At 67.5% G+C, this 15,025-nt stretch overlaps 2 protein-coding genes across 23 annotated transcripts in view; both read left to right on the top strand.

The window, feature by feature from the left end:
* The window catches only part of UBAP2L (ubiquitin associated protein 2 like), a 46,300-nt gene extending 43,667 nt beyond the window's left edge, over window positions 1–2,633 (top strand). For 7 of the 19 annotated variants that reach the window (XM_067539255.1, XM_067539245.1, XM_067539244.1 and 4 more), the window contains 3 exons: window positions 92–292; window positions 727–780; window positions 1,447–2,633. In XM_067539255.1, the coding sequence (XP_067395356.1) occupies window positions 92–292; window positions 727–780; window positions 1,447–1,542 (351 nt within the window). In that variant the 3' untranslated portion in view covers window positions 1,543–2,633. The remainder of the gene's footprint in view (window positions 1–91; window positions 293–726; window positions 781–1,446) is intronic. The other 12 variants (XM_067539257.1, XM_067539247.1, XM_067539253.1 and 9 more) reach the window with 5 other exon arrangements.
* Window positions 2,634–10,014: 7,381 nt separating this feature from the next.
* Window positions 10,015–13,373, top strand: HAX1 (HCLS1 associated protein X-1). Of its 4 annotated transcripts, none has more exons than XR_010918174.1 (8): window positions 10,018–10,234; window positions 10,519–10,724; window positions 10,863–11,059; window positions 11,312–11,357; window positions 11,707–11,822; window positions 12,155–12,305; window positions 12,451–12,662; window positions 13,201–13,350. XR_010918174.1 is itself a non-coding variant. In XM_067539237.1 (8 exons), the coding sequence occupies exons 1-7, from the start codon at window positions 10,182–10,184 to the stop codon at window positions 12,567–12,569; spliced, it is 888 nt and encodes a 295-aa protein (XP_067395338.1). In that variant the 5' UTR covers window positions 10,055–10,181; the 3' UTR covers window positions 12,570–12,604; window positions 13,201–13,350. The 4 variants fall into 4 exon arrangements, 3 of the variants coding, with proteins under 3 accessions (XP_067395336.1, XP_067395338.1, XP_067395337.1); XM_067539237.1 differs by having other exon boundaries at window positions 10,055–10,234; window positions 12,451–12,604; XM_067539235.1 differs by lacking the exon at window positions 11,707–11,822 and having other exon boundaries at window positions 10,015–10,234; window positions 13,201–13,373.
* The last annotated feature ends 1,652 nt before the right edge of the window (window positions 13,374–15,025 follow it).

The raw sequence follows: 15,025 nt of genomic DNA, 5'->3' as shown, positions 1-15,025 counted from the left end.
CGCAGCCCCAGGGGATATCTTCCGTTGGTGCTGGGAAGACGCAGGCCGTACCAGGTGCCCCTCACTCCACCCTCCCGTGGTGTCTCCTTAGCAGCAGTCCTTCGAGAAGCAGGGATTTCACACTGGAACCCCGGCAGCCTCGTTCAACTTGCCTTCAGCACTAGGCAGCGGCGGCCCCATCAACCCTGCGACAGCCGCCGCGTACCCGCCGGCACCGTTCATGCACATCCTGACCCCGCATCAGCAGCCCCACTCGCAGATCCTCCACCACCACCTGCAGCAGGACGGCCAGGTAAGCAGCCCCAGCCCCTGCCGTATTACGTCCTAGGGCTCTCGCTCCCCTGGCCCCCCCTTCCCTTCTCACACCCCACAGTGGACACATGCAGACACGCGGTGACACGCACATGCTCGCTCATGCCCGCACATACACACACGGCCTGTGAGAGGAAGAGGTGAGGAAGGCCCAGGGTGCACTCAGTTGGGGGGTACTCAGCGCCCCCCCCCATTGCTGCTGGGCCGTACCAGGTACGTTCAGCCATTGCCCCTCCCCCCGGGAACATACCTGGTACGTCCTGACCTTCCCCGTCCCTTGGAATGGCGGCTCCGCAGGCCAGCAATGGAGGGGTTCATGGCCACCCACCACGACCCCGCCGTGGCTCTCAGGTCTAACCGTGGATTTCTATTGTCATGGTTTGTCCCTTTATTTTACATATCCTGGCACTGCAGCAGCTTCCATATTTGCAGATGATTCTGTGCTGCCAACGCCAGCAGGAAGACCAGGTAATGAACCTCTCTGAATGGTAATGCCTTGCCCCCTGCCCGCCCCAGGCTCTCGCCCCGCCCCCTAGGCCCCCCCAGCCCCGCCCCCTGCCAGGACAGGAGGGAGGCCCTCAGTCAGGATGTGCACACACACACCCGCGCGCACAGACACACGCGGCCATGCTCACACCCGCCCCCCTCCCCCTCTCCCAGCACCCTGAGCGGCAGCCCTGGCGGAGCCCTCCAGCTGCGGCTGCCTGGTGTGTTGGAAGCATTGCCGGGCCGGAGGAAGAGGCGCAGAGTGGCTCCTGTGGAAAGGGGAGGTTGGGGGGGCCCGGCTGGGTTGGTGGCTACGGGCTGGGTGGCATCTGGTGCCGGCCTGCTGAAAAGCAGGGCTGAGCGCGCCACTGGGCTGGGGGGACGTCGCTGGCAGCAGGCGGCGCCGTGGCTGGAGTGAGCAGCACAGTGACGCTGTGGCCTGGCGCTCGCCTGGCCCGGCTGAGGATGGGGCGTCTCACCCGGAGCTGGTCCCGCGGGTCTGCAGCTTCTGCTGTTGATCCCAGCGTGGGCCTCTTGGGATTGAGCTCAAGGCACATCCCGGCATGTGGGATGCAGAGCCTCAGGACCCCAGGGATTCCTAGGCATGCCTGCCCCCCAGTAACCCTCTGCTTCCCCTCCCCCCCTCAGAGCGGCACCGGACAGCGCAGCCAGGGCAGCTCCATCCCCCAGAAATCCCAGGCCAACAAGTCCGCCTACAACAGCTACAACTGGGGCGCCAACTGAGGCTGCTGCGGCCTGCGCATCTCGCCACTCGCTTCTGGAAGAGCAACGTACCGGAAATGACAAGGAAGGAACACGGGAAGGAGAGCGCGCCCCGGCACAGCGCCGGCAGCCCCCCGGGCAGGCCGGCCACTCGGCTCGGCATTGTCTGTTTTCAGCCACCTTTCCTGTTGTATGTAATATAGAATTTGTATTTTCTCTCTCTCTCTCTCTCTCTCTCTGCATTCAGACTGAACCGTTTGCCGTAGGGGCCTTTTTTGGTTTTTACTCCTTTCTCTCCCCCCCTTCTTCTGCCCACATCCCGCTGCCCCCTGAACCGCCGGATCCAAAGGAGTGGAAAGCTGCACGCCCACCTACAGCAAACCCCCTTTACTATTAGGAATAAGAACAGTAATTGATATGAACAGCATTGTCCGATGAATTAGTTGAAGTGTTTTTTGTACTGTGTTCTAAATTTAATGGATAAATGTGTCTTGTATATAAAAACAAAAACCCCACGCCGTCCTGTATTCCTCATTTCCTCAGCACACTCCAGCAAGCGCAGGAGGATACATGGAGGGAAACCCTTCTTTCTTTTACATTCTCCATCTGCCCCCTTCGCCCCAGGGGGCCCCGGGCCAGCCCCTTCCCCTCCCCCCTTGCACGCTGTAAGTATATTCTGCTTTTGGGTTTTTTTTTTTGGTCTTTTTTTTCTATGCAGTCCAGATCTTGTATTTTTCAGTTCAAACTGGTCACTTCAGATGAGGCCCCGTGCGGGTTATTTACTAAAAGAGAATAAAGATCACAAAGTGATGTGTGTATTTTTTAATACCTACCTTCTGAGCCTGGTTCAGTATTTTTGGCACAGCCGTGGTGCGGTGTGGGGCAGGGCAAGGCTGCTGGAGAGAAACGCTGCAGGGCTGGCTTGGGCCCCCCCCCGCCCTGTCCCAGTATGCTCAGGGGCAGAGGGGGGCACAGACTGGCTCTGGCTCTGGGCCTGCAAATCCCCCCCTTTTTGTTACTCCCAGGGCTAAACAGCTGCTGGCCCCGCCCCCACGTGGGCCCCAGGTATCTCTGCTCTGCCCAGGGCATGTGTCTCAGTGGGCCCAGGTGCAGGCCTGTTCTCCCGGCCGTGGCTTGCAGTGACCAGAGGAGGGTGCGCTCGCATTAGGAGCTCTTCACTTGCTTCCTTTTCCCCCCTTTGCTCCTAGTGAACCCTGCAGGGTCCGGACACCTTCCTCCTGGCCCTGCCCCCAGCCTAGGCTGCTCTGTCCATCCCTCAGACCCTATGTGCACCACACAGGCGGAGGCTTGTATCTCCTGCATACACTGCTGGGGGGGGGGCAGGCCGGACCCCCCCTCACTGCCCAATGTGGTTCTAGCCTCTTTGCTGGGCAGAGGCCGCCCCCCAGTGGAGGCAAATAGACTAGCTGCTGCTGCCTGCCCTGAGTGGGAAGGTGGGGCTGGCTGCAATCCCGCTGTGTCCCTCGGAGGTCCTGCAGAGCCCACACCCGGGCTGGGGTCAGAGTGCTAGGAGGGTCCGAGCTGCATGGACCCAGCTGCCAGGACCTCCCTCCTCCCCAGCCCCAGAGAGGAGTGCCTCCTGCCCCTGGTGCTCTCCAAGCGCTGCCGGCCTTTTGGGGTGTGGCTCACAGGAACCAGCTTTGCTTCTGCCCCGTTTGGGGCTGGTGGCGTGTAGTCTCAGTGGAGGGACTGTCTCTGCCAGTGCTGGCGCACCCTGAGTTCCTGATGAGCCGTGCCTCAGAGCAGATGAGAGTCAAGCCGGCAGTGCAGGGAAAGGGCTCTGTACCGGGGCAGCTCCAGGGAGGCCGACCCGTGCAGCGTCGCTCAGTTTGCTTCACAGAAAAGGTGCCTCCAGCGTGCCGTGTCTCTGTGGGGAGCGTTCCCAGGCTGCCCTGACCAGTGACAAAACCCCCGCCCGGTCACTGAAGTCCAGCCGTCCCTTCGTGCTGGTTCCTTCCCGTCTCCTCCTCTACTTGCCGTGCCTGGGTTTTGGATGCGGGCGTTCCCGGCCCTGCTTGAACCAGGGCAGAATGTTTCTGTGTTTTCCCTTGGACGCGCTTCCTGGTTGCTCACAGTGAGGCTGACTTCAGCTTTGCCACCTGCTCTGGGATCTGCAGCTGCCTGGGGCCGGTAACGGGCACCAAGAGACATCGCCAACACGCTGACGCGGCTGGGTGCTGCCTGCGTGGTGCAGGCTGTGATGGGAGGGATCTGGGCTAGCCTGACAGATAGTGCCCAGGCCCTTGGGGGCGGCGGCAGCCCCTTGCCCAGTCCAAGGGCTGCGCTGGGGCCGTGCAGGGGTGCAAGTGCCCTGAGCTGGGACTGCTGCTTGTGGTGGTGTCTAAGAACGTCCCCCCCCCCGGCCCTTGGTTCTCTGCGGGGTGGGGCTGCCCCGCCGGTCCTTGTGCCTAGCCGGCGCTGGCAGTTTCTTGCTGCACTGGTAGTGCCAAGCTCTGCCCCGGGCTGGTTAATCCTTGCTGTGGCTTTCAATGGGGTGAAGGGCAATGCTCAGGGGGCGGCTCTGCCTGCGGCACCAGGACCTCACCCTGGGGCAGACGGGGAGTGAAGGGGGAGCTGTGTCCTGATGCCCACCAGCCCCTTTACCCCAGCTCGGCTGCACCAAGGAGCCACAGAGACCCCTCCCCAGGCAGCAGGCCCAGCTCTGCGCCATGGCCCCAGCCGGTGAATGGGGCTGCGGCGAGAGGGGAAGCCCCGGCGGCTGGTGGCAGCTTGGCCCCGGCCCGGCGGAAGCAGGGGCAGGAAAGGAAGTGTCTGCACCTTGCTGTGATGAGCTGCCAGACGGAGAGCGGGGGGGGAGGGGGTCCTGCCTTTCTAACCCAGCCGCTGCTCAGCCCGCCAAGTGCAGCCACAGCCTAGCCAGGGCCTCTTCCGGCTCCGTACCGCCTGTCTGGGCCTGACTCTGCACCCCAGGCAGGGGCTCCTCTGCAGGGCGAAGCAGGTGAGAGGGGCTGGGCTGCTCCTGATGGAGGGGGGCAGAGACTGGCAGTGCATCCTCCCTTCTTCTGCCAGCGGTGGGGGGGAGGGCAGATGCCCTGGGCCGCTTGGTGCCGTCCCTGGCAGAGGGGTTCAGTTACCACGTGCACCAGGGCAGCTGCTCAGCAGCTTGTGGGGGACGGACCCACCCTGGGGCAGGGGTGAGATACGGGGGGAGGTGCCAGCGGGGGGGCAGCAGAAGGCCGAGCCTGGGCCCGCTCTGCCCCCTGTCACCACGTGGAGGGCAAGGCCCCATTGCTGCTCTCCAGGCCCTGGGTGATCTGTGCGGCAGGGGCGGGAGGCTGGGTTCTGCCAGGTTTCACAGCGTCCTCTGCTCTAAGCCGGAGCTGCCCCCGGCGCCCGCAGAGCGTTGGTGCTGCCTGTTGCACTGGGCCGGGGGGCTGCCGGCGGGGACCATCTTCCGGCTGAACCCCAAAGTGCAGCATCCTGGCTACTGGCGATGGAAGGGGCCGGGCACTGCTCTAAACTGCGGTGTCCTGGCCACAGGCCCACTGGGGCGGTTCCCCTCCCCTCCCCTGCCCTCAATAGCTGGCTCTGCTGGTCCCACGTAAGACACGTGAAAAACCAGCCTCCTGCCTTTCACTGCTTCCCGAGATGCGCAAGAAGCAAACTGGCCCCTCTGCACGCAGGCGGCTGGGTCCAGCGCCCTGGGCTGAATGCAGGCAGGCACCTTCGTTTCGGGGCCCGTGTGCTTGTAGAAAGCTGCAGGATCTGACCTGCACACGCCCCTGGGCCTGGGCGCCTGTCGGGCTGTGGGATCTGGATGGCTAGTGCCTGTCGGGCTGTGGGATCTGGATGGCTAGTGTCTGTCGGGCTGTGGGATCTGGGCAGCCGCAAAGACACGACAGTTTGCTTGGCCCCAACCCCACCGGGAACATGAGACAGCTGCTTCCCGCTCACGCCGGGGTGAAATGGCCGCCTCCCGCGCCAGGCACTTCTGGCTAGATGGCACCTTCAGTAACGCGGTGGCTCAGAACAGCCCGGGTCTGACACACGTGGGACAGTCACGCTGTGGTGGGGGCGTGCCCAGGCCCAAGCCCGTCCCTGCCTTGCGGGAGGCGGAGCAGGATCCAGCAGGGTGGTGGGTCCAGAGAATCAACCCCCCTTGTGCTCTGCTTCCAGCAGGGCCCAGAGCACCCCGCAACTGGCATCGTCTCCCCCGTCGCGGCCCCGGTCCAGGCGGGCGAGGCTGACAGGCTGTAGCGCTCCGGGAGGAGCCCGACGCATGGAAGAGCGTCTCCCAAGGATGGCTGTGCCGGGACTGGCCGGGGGGAGCTGACGGATCCAGCGAGAGCAGCTGTGGGTCCCCGCGTCTGCCCGTGGGGCCCAGGCTCGTCGCTGCCTGACTCAGCCGGGTCACCCGCTGCCTGGGGATGGATCCAGCCGAACCGCAGCTGGGGAGCCGGGCTGCCGGGCCCAGGCCTCGGCGAGCTGGGAGCTGTGCTGGCCCGCGGGAGCCGGGGCCCTCCCCGCTTTTCCACGTCAGGCCCCTGCAGGAGCCGCTGGCCCAGCGGGACCTTGGCCTCCGGTGCCTCAGCCTGAAGGAGCGGATAAGGCTCTTCGAGGCGGACGTGCCTGCGAGCCAGGGCCCTGGCCCCAGGTCACGGGGGACGGGGGGCCAGGAGCCAAGGCCCAGTGGAAGGGCCTGGCCACCCCGCGGGAGTGAGGACAAAGCCCCGTCCAGCAGGGGCCCAGCCCTGAGCCCCGGCAGCGCCAGGCCCCCGGCCCAGAGGGAGAGGGCAAAGCGAGTGGGGGAGACACAGCCTCCCTCCGGCGTGGGGCCAGGCTGCTCTGTCAGGGAACAGGTTCACGCCTTCGAGCTGTGCTTTGGGGCGGGCCAGGCTCCCGGGCCGGCTGCAGCCCCCTGGGGCAGAGGGGGGCAGACGGGGGCCCCAGCAGCAGCAGGGCCTCAGCAAAGCCGGGCAGCCTGGCCCCGGCCCCCCAAGAAAGGGGGCCGACTCTCGGCCCTGTCAGCCGGGCTGTGCCTGCCCCAGCAGGAGCCGCCGGCCCCGAAGCAGCCCCAGCATGGCGGGGAGGGCAGCAGCAGAGCCCTTGACCTGGGGGCACTGAGAGCGGGAGCCAGAGCTGTGGGGCTGCCCCAGACCCCCGCAGACGCCTGCAGCCTGCAGCTGGGGCAGGCCGGCAGACCCCCGGCGACCCAGGGGGAAGGTACAGGTGGTGAGGGGCCATTCCGGAGCCCCCTGCTCAGTCACGGCCCCCTGATGTCCTCCCTGCTCCCCGCAGACAGCAGGGCCCCAGAGCTTCCCCCGGCCCTGCCACCTGGTCCCTGGGGCCTGGGGGAATCTGATGGGGTCGACTCTGACTCCACCGAGCCCTCGCTCAGCGCCCCCGGCCAGCAGAGCCAGCCTGGCGGCAGGAGCGTCGCTCTCAGGTGGGTAGCCGGGCCGGCCTGGCCCTCTGCGCGCGGGGCTGCCAGCTGGGTTCTGGGGCGCTCACGTCCACTCCTCTGTGCCGTGGGGCCTGGCACCCTCCAGGTACCGGAGCCTGGGTAGCCCCCGTGAGGTGGGGCCCTGGCACTGAGACCCCAGGGCCGGCCACGCTTGGCAGAGCAAGGCAGGACCCGGGGCCATGGAGCTGAGTGGGGGGGGGCAGTGCACGGACGCAGGTCGGGGCGCAGGGTCCTCGGGGCCCCAGGGTCAACCAGTGCCTGAACCTTGGGGGGGGCAGGGCCTGGCTGGGGCAGGGTTGATGGGGGCAGGGTTGGGATGGGGGCGCAGCAGGGCCTGGCTGGGGCAGGGTTGGTGGGGGCAGGGCAGGGCCTGGGCCTGCCCGTGACAGGTTTTCTCCCACCCCAGCCTGGCCGAGCCGAGGGAGTTTGGCCGGGACAGGAAGGAGGCCCCCCCGGCCGAGGGACGCTCGGCATTGCTGGGCTCCAGCCAGTCCCTGGCGTCCCTGGTCCCGGCCCACGACCTGGAGCAGCTGCCGGAGAAGGAGAGCCCGCAGGTGCGTCCGTCCGTCCGCCCCCTCACGCTGCCTGCGGGCTGCCCCTCTGGCCAGGAGCCGGTGCCCCGGCAGGTCCGAGCTAAGATACTCGGGCTGGGGCTGCATGTCGGGCCGCAGGGGCAGCCGGGGCAGGGGAGTCGAAGCCGGCAGAGGAGCGCAGGGCATGGCTGCAGCCAGAGGGTGCCCGTCGTTCCCCAGCCCGGGTGCCCCTGCTCAGAAAAGAATCGAGGGGAGCCTGGGCCATCCTCCCCCCACCTGCCAGGGCTCCGCAGAGACCAGGGGCCCTGCCGCGCCTCTCTCCCAGCAGCACCTGGAAGAGATCCAGGTGGTCATGCTGCACAAAGGCCGGGCTGGGGGGAAATGACCAGCACCAGAGGGTGAGGGTGTGTGCCGGGGCCCACGTGGAGCAGCAGGGGGAAGGGAACCAGGGGCCTCAGCTGCCTGGGCCGGCGGGGCCGGGGTGGGAATGGGGGGATGAGAATGGAGGCTGTCCCTAATGCTTCAGCCCGCTGCCTGATCCCTGCAGATTCACCATGCCTTTGCCAGCGGCCTGGCCGCCCAGGAGGACAGCATCCAGCCGGGGGACGAGGCACTCATCAGGCACTCGCTGACGGGCTGCGGTCATGGGAAGGCGCTGCACCTAGCCCGGCCTGCCCGGCAGGCCCTTGTGGTGCTGCCGAAGGGGGCTGCGAACGGGGTCCCTGAAGGCTCCTTCCCAGCGCCGTGCCCACGGCCCCCTCCACCAGTGCCAGGTGAGCGACAGCCAGACACGGCCCTGAACCCGAGCGGCCCATCGGGGAGTAGCTGGTGTCTGACGGCTCCATCCACCCGTCTGTCCCCCTTGCAGACAAGCCGGCGACGGTGATGTCCGTGCAGCTGGTGAAAGACGCCCACGGACTCGGCTTCAGCCTGGCCGGGGGCCGGAGGTCGCTGCAAGGGGACAGGCCACTGACGGTCAAGAAGATCTTCCTGGGTGAGAGAGCAGGGGGTGCCGCCCCGCGCTGCCAGCGGCCTGTGTGTGAACTAGGTCTGCGGCTCGGGCCTGTGTCCGCACAAGACACCCCGGCCCAGCTGGGAGCCTCATCAGCCGGCTGGCCATGGAGATGGAGCCGCTGTGGGGCACGGGGGGAGCAGAGCGGAGCTCTCCCAGCGCTTGCTGCAGGCGCCCCTGCTCCAGATCAGAGGCCTCCAGTCTGCGGAGTGGGGAGGGAGGGAGACACTGGCGGGGGGCAGGCGGACTAGGGGGACACGTGCTGCTCAGCTGCAGCTCCCAGCCCATTGCTACCAGTGGGTCCCAGACACTGTCATCGGGGGTGCCGCTTGGGGAAGAGGGAGACATTCCCCCCTTGGCTCCCCACAGCTGTCCCTCTCCCCACGGTGCCCTGGGCCTGCTCCAGCACCCTGGCCACACGTGGCACCTGGGGGGTCCCCGCATGTCAGCAGCCCCTCACCCTGGTGTCTCCGGCAGGGGGCCCCGCGGAGCTGCTGCAGCCTGGGGACGAGCTGCTCCAGATCCAAGACAAGAGGCTGCAGGGGCTGGCACGGCTGGAGGCCTGGACCCTCATCGACGCCCTGCCCACGGGCCCCGTCCGGCTCCTCGTGAGGAAGCGGGGGAAGCCGTGAGAGCTGCAGCCAGTCTGGACGCCAGCCCCCGCCAGCGCCTCCAGCTGGCCAGGGCAGATGCACCCGCAGCTCCGGCCCAGAGACGCTTTCCTCTGCGGGGGAGGGGCCGGGTTCCTGGGCCTCAGTTTCCCTGTCCATACAGTGGGGAACATGATCCTGCCTCGGGTCTGGTCTGTTTATGTTGTGAGCTCTGCGGGGCAGCCGCAGGGACCGGCCGGGGGTGGCTGTGCTGCGACAGGACGACGGGCCTGGTTTGGAGGGGTCTGGGCACCTGGCATGTGGGGGGTCAGGGTCTGGGCCATGCCAGCCCCACAGAGCCCTGGTCTGGGGGGGCCTGCTCGGCAGGGGGTGCCCTGATCTCGGACGGGCTGGGGAGCTGCCCGGCAGGGGGTGTCCAGCTGGGGGGGGCTGGGGGCTGCCTGGCATGGGGGTGCCCGGGGGGTCTGGGGTACAAGGGGGGACAGGGGGTGCCCGGCAGGGGGTGCCCGGGGGGTCTGGGGGCTGCCCGGCATGGAGTGCTCGTGGGGGGGCTGGGGGTGCCGGGGGGGCTGTTACAGGGAGCACAAGGCAGGCCGGCACGTGGGAAGGACGCGGGGTGTGTGTGTGTGTGTGTGTGTGTGTGTTGTTGTTTTGTTGTTGTTTGTTACCAAGTTGCTGCTTCTATCGTTCATGGTAATGTCGGGGGGGGGGGGATCCTGCGTGTCCGGGACCGACCCGCCCCCCGCGACCCGAACACAGGGGCAGGCGGGGGGGGAGGGGCGGGGAAGCGGCGCTTAAAAAATAAAAGGATTTTACGACATTGGCGTGATTTGTTTGACGGCGGCATCGACACAGGCTGTCTCGGTTTGCGGTAGAAGGGAGCGAGTCTCACGACGGTGGCCTCGCTTTACGGCGGCGCGGCACCAGCAGGTCGCAATCGCTTCCTGGCGACACTGGGTGGCCTCGCTGGGCGGGGGACATCGCGGCAGCGGCCGCGCTTTGCGGCGGAGGTGGCGGCGTAGCGACAAGAGGCTGCCCGGCTTTACGGCACCCGCGGGATGAACCTGTCCGAGCTCTTCCGAGGTTTCCTCGGCATCCCCCGGGGCCGCAGGTTCGAGACGCCGGAGCCGCCTGGTCCGCCCCGCCCCCCCAGCTCGGCCCGAGCCTGATCCCCTTCTCCCCGGCCCCGCTCCCGCCCCCCCCGAGCCCAACCCCCCCCCCCCAGCCTGATCCCCGCTCCCGCCCCCCCCCAGCCTGATCCCCGCCCCCCCCCCCCGAGCAGGCCACGTTGCGGCACTGAAAGGGCCCCTCCCCCCCGGTGCTCCCAGCTCGGGGGCGGGGGGGCTTCCCCCCAACGCTGGCGACCTTTGCCCTGATTCCTCCCCCCCCCCATAGGCCCCGAGACCCCTTCTTCGGGGGCATCACCCGGGACGAGGAGGACGAGGACGACGAGGGCCCCTCACGTGGGGCGCGACCCCCCGAGGACTTCGGGGTCGGCCTGGGCGGGATGCGCTTCCACCGCAGCTTCGAGGAGCTTTTCTGCGACGTGGGCCAGCTCCTCGGCCAGCTGGAGGCCTGGGCCCGGCCCGGCCAGCCCGTCGGTAGGTCGCGCCGCGCTCGGCGCTGCATGGGGCTGGGGCTGCGGGGCTGGGACAGCGACACGGGGGCAGCGCCCGTCCCGGCTGCGGGACGTTCGTGGCAGGGGCGTGTGATGGCGTCTTCCCCTCCCTGCTCCCCAGAGCTCCCCGGCCCCGAGGCTCCCCGACCTGGCTCGGGCCATCTGAGCGAGGAGGAGAAACGTCCGGCCCTGCGGGACTCGATGCTCAAGTATCCGGACAGCCGCAGGCCCAGGATCTCTCCAGAGGGCCCAGACCCCGGGAAGGAGTTGGGGGACGGTGCAGGCCTGGCAACCCCCGACAGGAGGCCTTTTGCTGGGGTGAGTGCAGGCGAAGGCTGCGGCCCCGGCGCGAGCTGCTCACAGCGTCTCTCCCTCGGTGCTGGCGTGGCAGGGACGCTTCCCACGCTCTGCGGGGATGGCAGGAGCCGCCGGAGGCAGGTGCAGGCACACGCTGCTGGGCACAGGCTTCCCCGGCAGGCCAGACCATTCTGTAACGACGAGCCATCAGAGTCCCTGTATGCCACTGAAATGCCCCCGCCCCGTTAACTGGCTCTTTGCTTTCCATCCTAGCTGGGAGAGATGCAGCCGGCTTCCGCTAGCCCCAAAGAGGACAAAGGTCAGTGCCTGTCGGAGGCAGCTCCTGCTCTGCGGGGGCTGCCTGAGGGTCTGAGCTTTGGGGGAGCTGCAGCTCCTGCCCCCACCTGGCAGGAAGGCCGGGCTGTGCTGGCCGTGGCAGGTGCTGTTCTGGAGCTCCCTGGGCTGGGAGGGGGCGTCAGAGCCCTGAGACCCGAGCTCCTGCTGCTCTGTCTGATGCTGGTGCCTGAGCCCAGCGTGTGGTCTGGCCCGTGAGAGACCTTTTGGTGTCGCTGCTGCAGAGCCCTGCTCTCTCCCAGGCATGTCCCAAGCTCCTGAAGCGAGAGGCTTTGCCTGTGCCCCTGCCTCATGCACGTCTGCCCTCTGCACAGATCTGGATTCCCAGGTCTCCTCGGAGGGGCTGGAGACCATCCTGAGACCGGGCGAGCCAAGGGCCCGCTCTTATTTCCAGAGCGTGTCTGTCACCACGGTGATGGGGCCCGATGGGGTGAGTGCTGTCTGCATACCCAGGATCAAGGCGGTGTCCCCGGGAATCCCTTACCTGCCTGACAGCAGGGGCGATGGGGGGAGGGGCTGGCACACGTGGGCCTGGGAGTGGGCGTGTTCAGTGTGGCTCCCGCAGGCAGCTGGTGCTCGCTGTGGCTGGGACCCTGCCTTGCGGGTAGTCCCCGGCACTGGCGTCAGCCGCGCTTTCCCTCCTCCACTGCCTGCCACGCCTGTCTGCTGGCAGTGAGTTGGGCTCCCGCAGGTGGGGCAGGGCGGGGAGGGGCCAGGCTGCCCTGGGCTGGGTGTGCTGAGTGCCCCGTGTCCTGTCTGCAGACCATGGAGGAGCGTCGGACGGTGCAGGACAGCCAGGGGCACAGAGAGACGGTCGTCACCCGCCGCAGAGGGGACCAGACCTTCGTCACCACCACCAAGGAGGGCAGGGAAGGCAAGGACTGTCGGGAGGAGGAGATCAGCCTGGACAATGGTGAGTGTGGGCCAGGAGCCTCCTGTGGGGCAGGGCTGGGCCTGGGGCCAGCGGTGGGGGAGTCGGCCAGAGAGACAGGCCAAGCGGGGTTATCGGGGACTGTGGGAGCTGCCATCTGCACTGACCCCTTCCTCCCACTCTCCAGGGGATCTGGTGCCATTTGCAGGGGACTGGCAGCAGCCGGGGGGGCTCCGCACTCCAGACCTGGACGACCCCTTCTCCTTCCTGCAGACCTTCCTCCGTGGCTGGTTCTCGAGCCGATAGCCCTGGCCTCCCTCGGAGCATCTCTGGGTGTCCCCGTACGTAACGCTGGGGGAAGAGTGCCGGAAGGCCGGGCGCAGGCACCCCTAGGCACTGGTGGGCATCTCTCCGGGGCGCTCTGCATGCTCAGCCTTCCCTCTGCCGGAGGAGACGGGGTGACCCTGCCTCTAACAGCACTGAGACTTGGCTGCCTGCCACGCAGCTGGGTAACTGGTGGAGACGCATCCGTGAGCTCCCCACGTGGGCTGGGCACTGCCTGCTGCAGTCATTCAAGGGCAGAGCTTGGGGCTCTGGGAGTCAGCCCCCCCAGGGCCCCTGGTGGCAGAGCGTGGCTGGCAGCAGGGTTGAGCCTGAAGGCAGCACAGAGACGCCAGCTCCTCGGGGCCTGGGCCCAGGCAGTGGCAGCCGCATGCGGACTCTCAGGTGGGGGAGGAAGAGGCTGTGTTGAATGGGGGCAGCGGGGCTCGGGGAAGGGGTGTTGCTAGTTCATCTGGTTGGGGGCTCTGCCCCATTGCAAGCCTGGCAGGCGCTCGCTGCCCTGGCCGGAGGGGACACCTGCCTCTCGTCAGGGTCTGCTGTGGGGCAGGGCGAGCGGGCACCGAGGCGCACTCACTCCAGCTGCCCTGTATTGCAGGTGTGTTGGCGCCCAGCAGCGACACGCGAGGCTCCGCCAGGCCCTGGTGCCGTGCTAGATGTGCTGCAGGCTTCCCAGAGTGCTGCTCTCCCCTCCTGCCCCTGGGGGGGGCGCCGTGTAAATGCAAAGGAATAAAGTCTATTTATGCTAGAGGCTGGCTGTGAGATGTCTGGGTGCCCTGCTCTGTGCCCCTCACCCTGGTGAGCTAGGGCAGAGGGGGGAGCCCATCCCGGGCCTGCCTGCCCTGGCTCCGTGCCCTCCTGCCTGTTCCAGTTAATGGTGCAGACGCACTCTGGCTCCAGCGCCTTCCCTGGGCCCCTCTCAAGCGCTGGTGCTGGGAGCTGTTCCAAGGCCAGTTTAGTTATTGCTCCCTGAAACTCCAGAGCTGCCCGCCCCGGGCTGGGCTGAACTGGCCTGAAACGGGCCCGCCGCTCCCCGCAGGGCTGCAGCCAGAGGAGACGGCGGCTCCCAGCATGCAGCTCTCAAGGGCCGCGGTCCTTTGTGGCTGGAACTGTGGTCGCCTTCGCGCCTGACCCAGGGCTAAGAACTCAGCCTGCAGCATCCGTCTCGGGTCTGTCTGCTCCGAGGCACGGTCCTTGCAGCCCTGCAGGGTCCCCAGGGTGTGTGCTGGCCTGCTCACCCCTGCACCAGCCATGCCCCATTGCCCTGGGCAGGCCCGGCGGGACTCTGTCCCCGGCCGTGGTTCCTGCCTGGCAGAGGATGGGGGTGGGGCAGTGGGGATGCAGGGACGAGGGCATCCCCAAGGGGCTGCGGGGCCCCTGCTTCTGTCCAGTGGCCTCTCCCTGGGTTCCCACAGCAGCTGGGCCATCAGCACAGCCTGGGCCCTCAGGCCCCGGGTCCTCAGGAGGGTGTGGACCTGGCGAATCGCCTCTGGCTGGCGGGGATGCTCCGGGCACCAGCCCAGAGCCAGGGCGCTGTGTGGTCGACGGGCTCTGGGCCTCAGCCTGTCAACTGAGGAGGTGATGGTGAAAACTCCCCAGGCCCCGGCTCCTTGGCAGAGGCCTGGGTGGGGGTGGAGCGAGGATGCCGGCCTGGGCGGCTGAGACGGCGCTAGATCCCCACAGAGGGAGAGGCATGTGACTCCCAGCCTTGTGATGGCTGAGGGCCATCTCTGGGCTCTGCCTTGACCCAGGCTGAGCCCTAGTCCACAGGAAATATTATAACCCACTTGCGGGGCAGCTCCTGCCAGGGCGGGGCTGGGCTGGCCGGGCACACGGGGTATGGGGCACAGCCTGGGCTTCCTCCCTGGGATCCTCATCCCTGCCCTGGGGCGCCTGATGCTCCCACCCCTGCAAGAGCCCAAGCCCCTGCTCTCCAGCAGCAGCCACCCCCTCAGGCATCCCCCCACCCCGTCCTCAAAGGCTGCCTCTGGCTCCTTGCGTAGGGCAGGATCGCCTCCCCCTTTTGTGTACCCCCGGGCCCCTCGCTGCTGCACTGCACTGGTCTTCGCTGGGGCTTAGTCGCTGCCGGCTGCACCTCCGGGCTGAACGGGGCCTTCAGTCCACTCCGTTCTGCAGCATGACCCCGGGCCAGGGCTGGGCTGTGCTCCCCGGGCCAGCCCCCTCCCCACACGTGCTCGGTGCAGCGCCCTCGGCAGGGTGGCTGGCTGCTTTGCGCCGGCTGCTGGGGTTCCTCTGGCATCGGTGCCTGGGGGGACCCAAGGGATTTCTGTGTCGTGTGGCTGGCACTCCAGGGCCTGAGCTGGGTGACGCAAATGCAGGAGCGGGACTTTCGGTGCAGCTGCAGTTCGTGCACAGCCGAAACTCACCACAGCAGGTGTGTGCAGCAGGGGTGGGTGGTGGAA

This window comes from Emydura macquarii, unplaced genomic scaffold (genome assembly GCF_026122565.2).
Source record: "Emydura macquarii macquarii isolate MOO-44397 ecotype Brisbane River unplaced genomic scaffold, CSIRO-AGI_Emac_v2 contig_527, whole genome shotgun sequence".
Taxonomy (NCBI): domain Eukaryota; kingdom Metazoa; phylum Chordata; order Testudines; family Chelidae; genus Emydura; species Emydura macquarii.
Note: the sequence above shows the minus strand (reverse complement) of the source record. Positions and strands in the feature narration are given on the sequence as shown.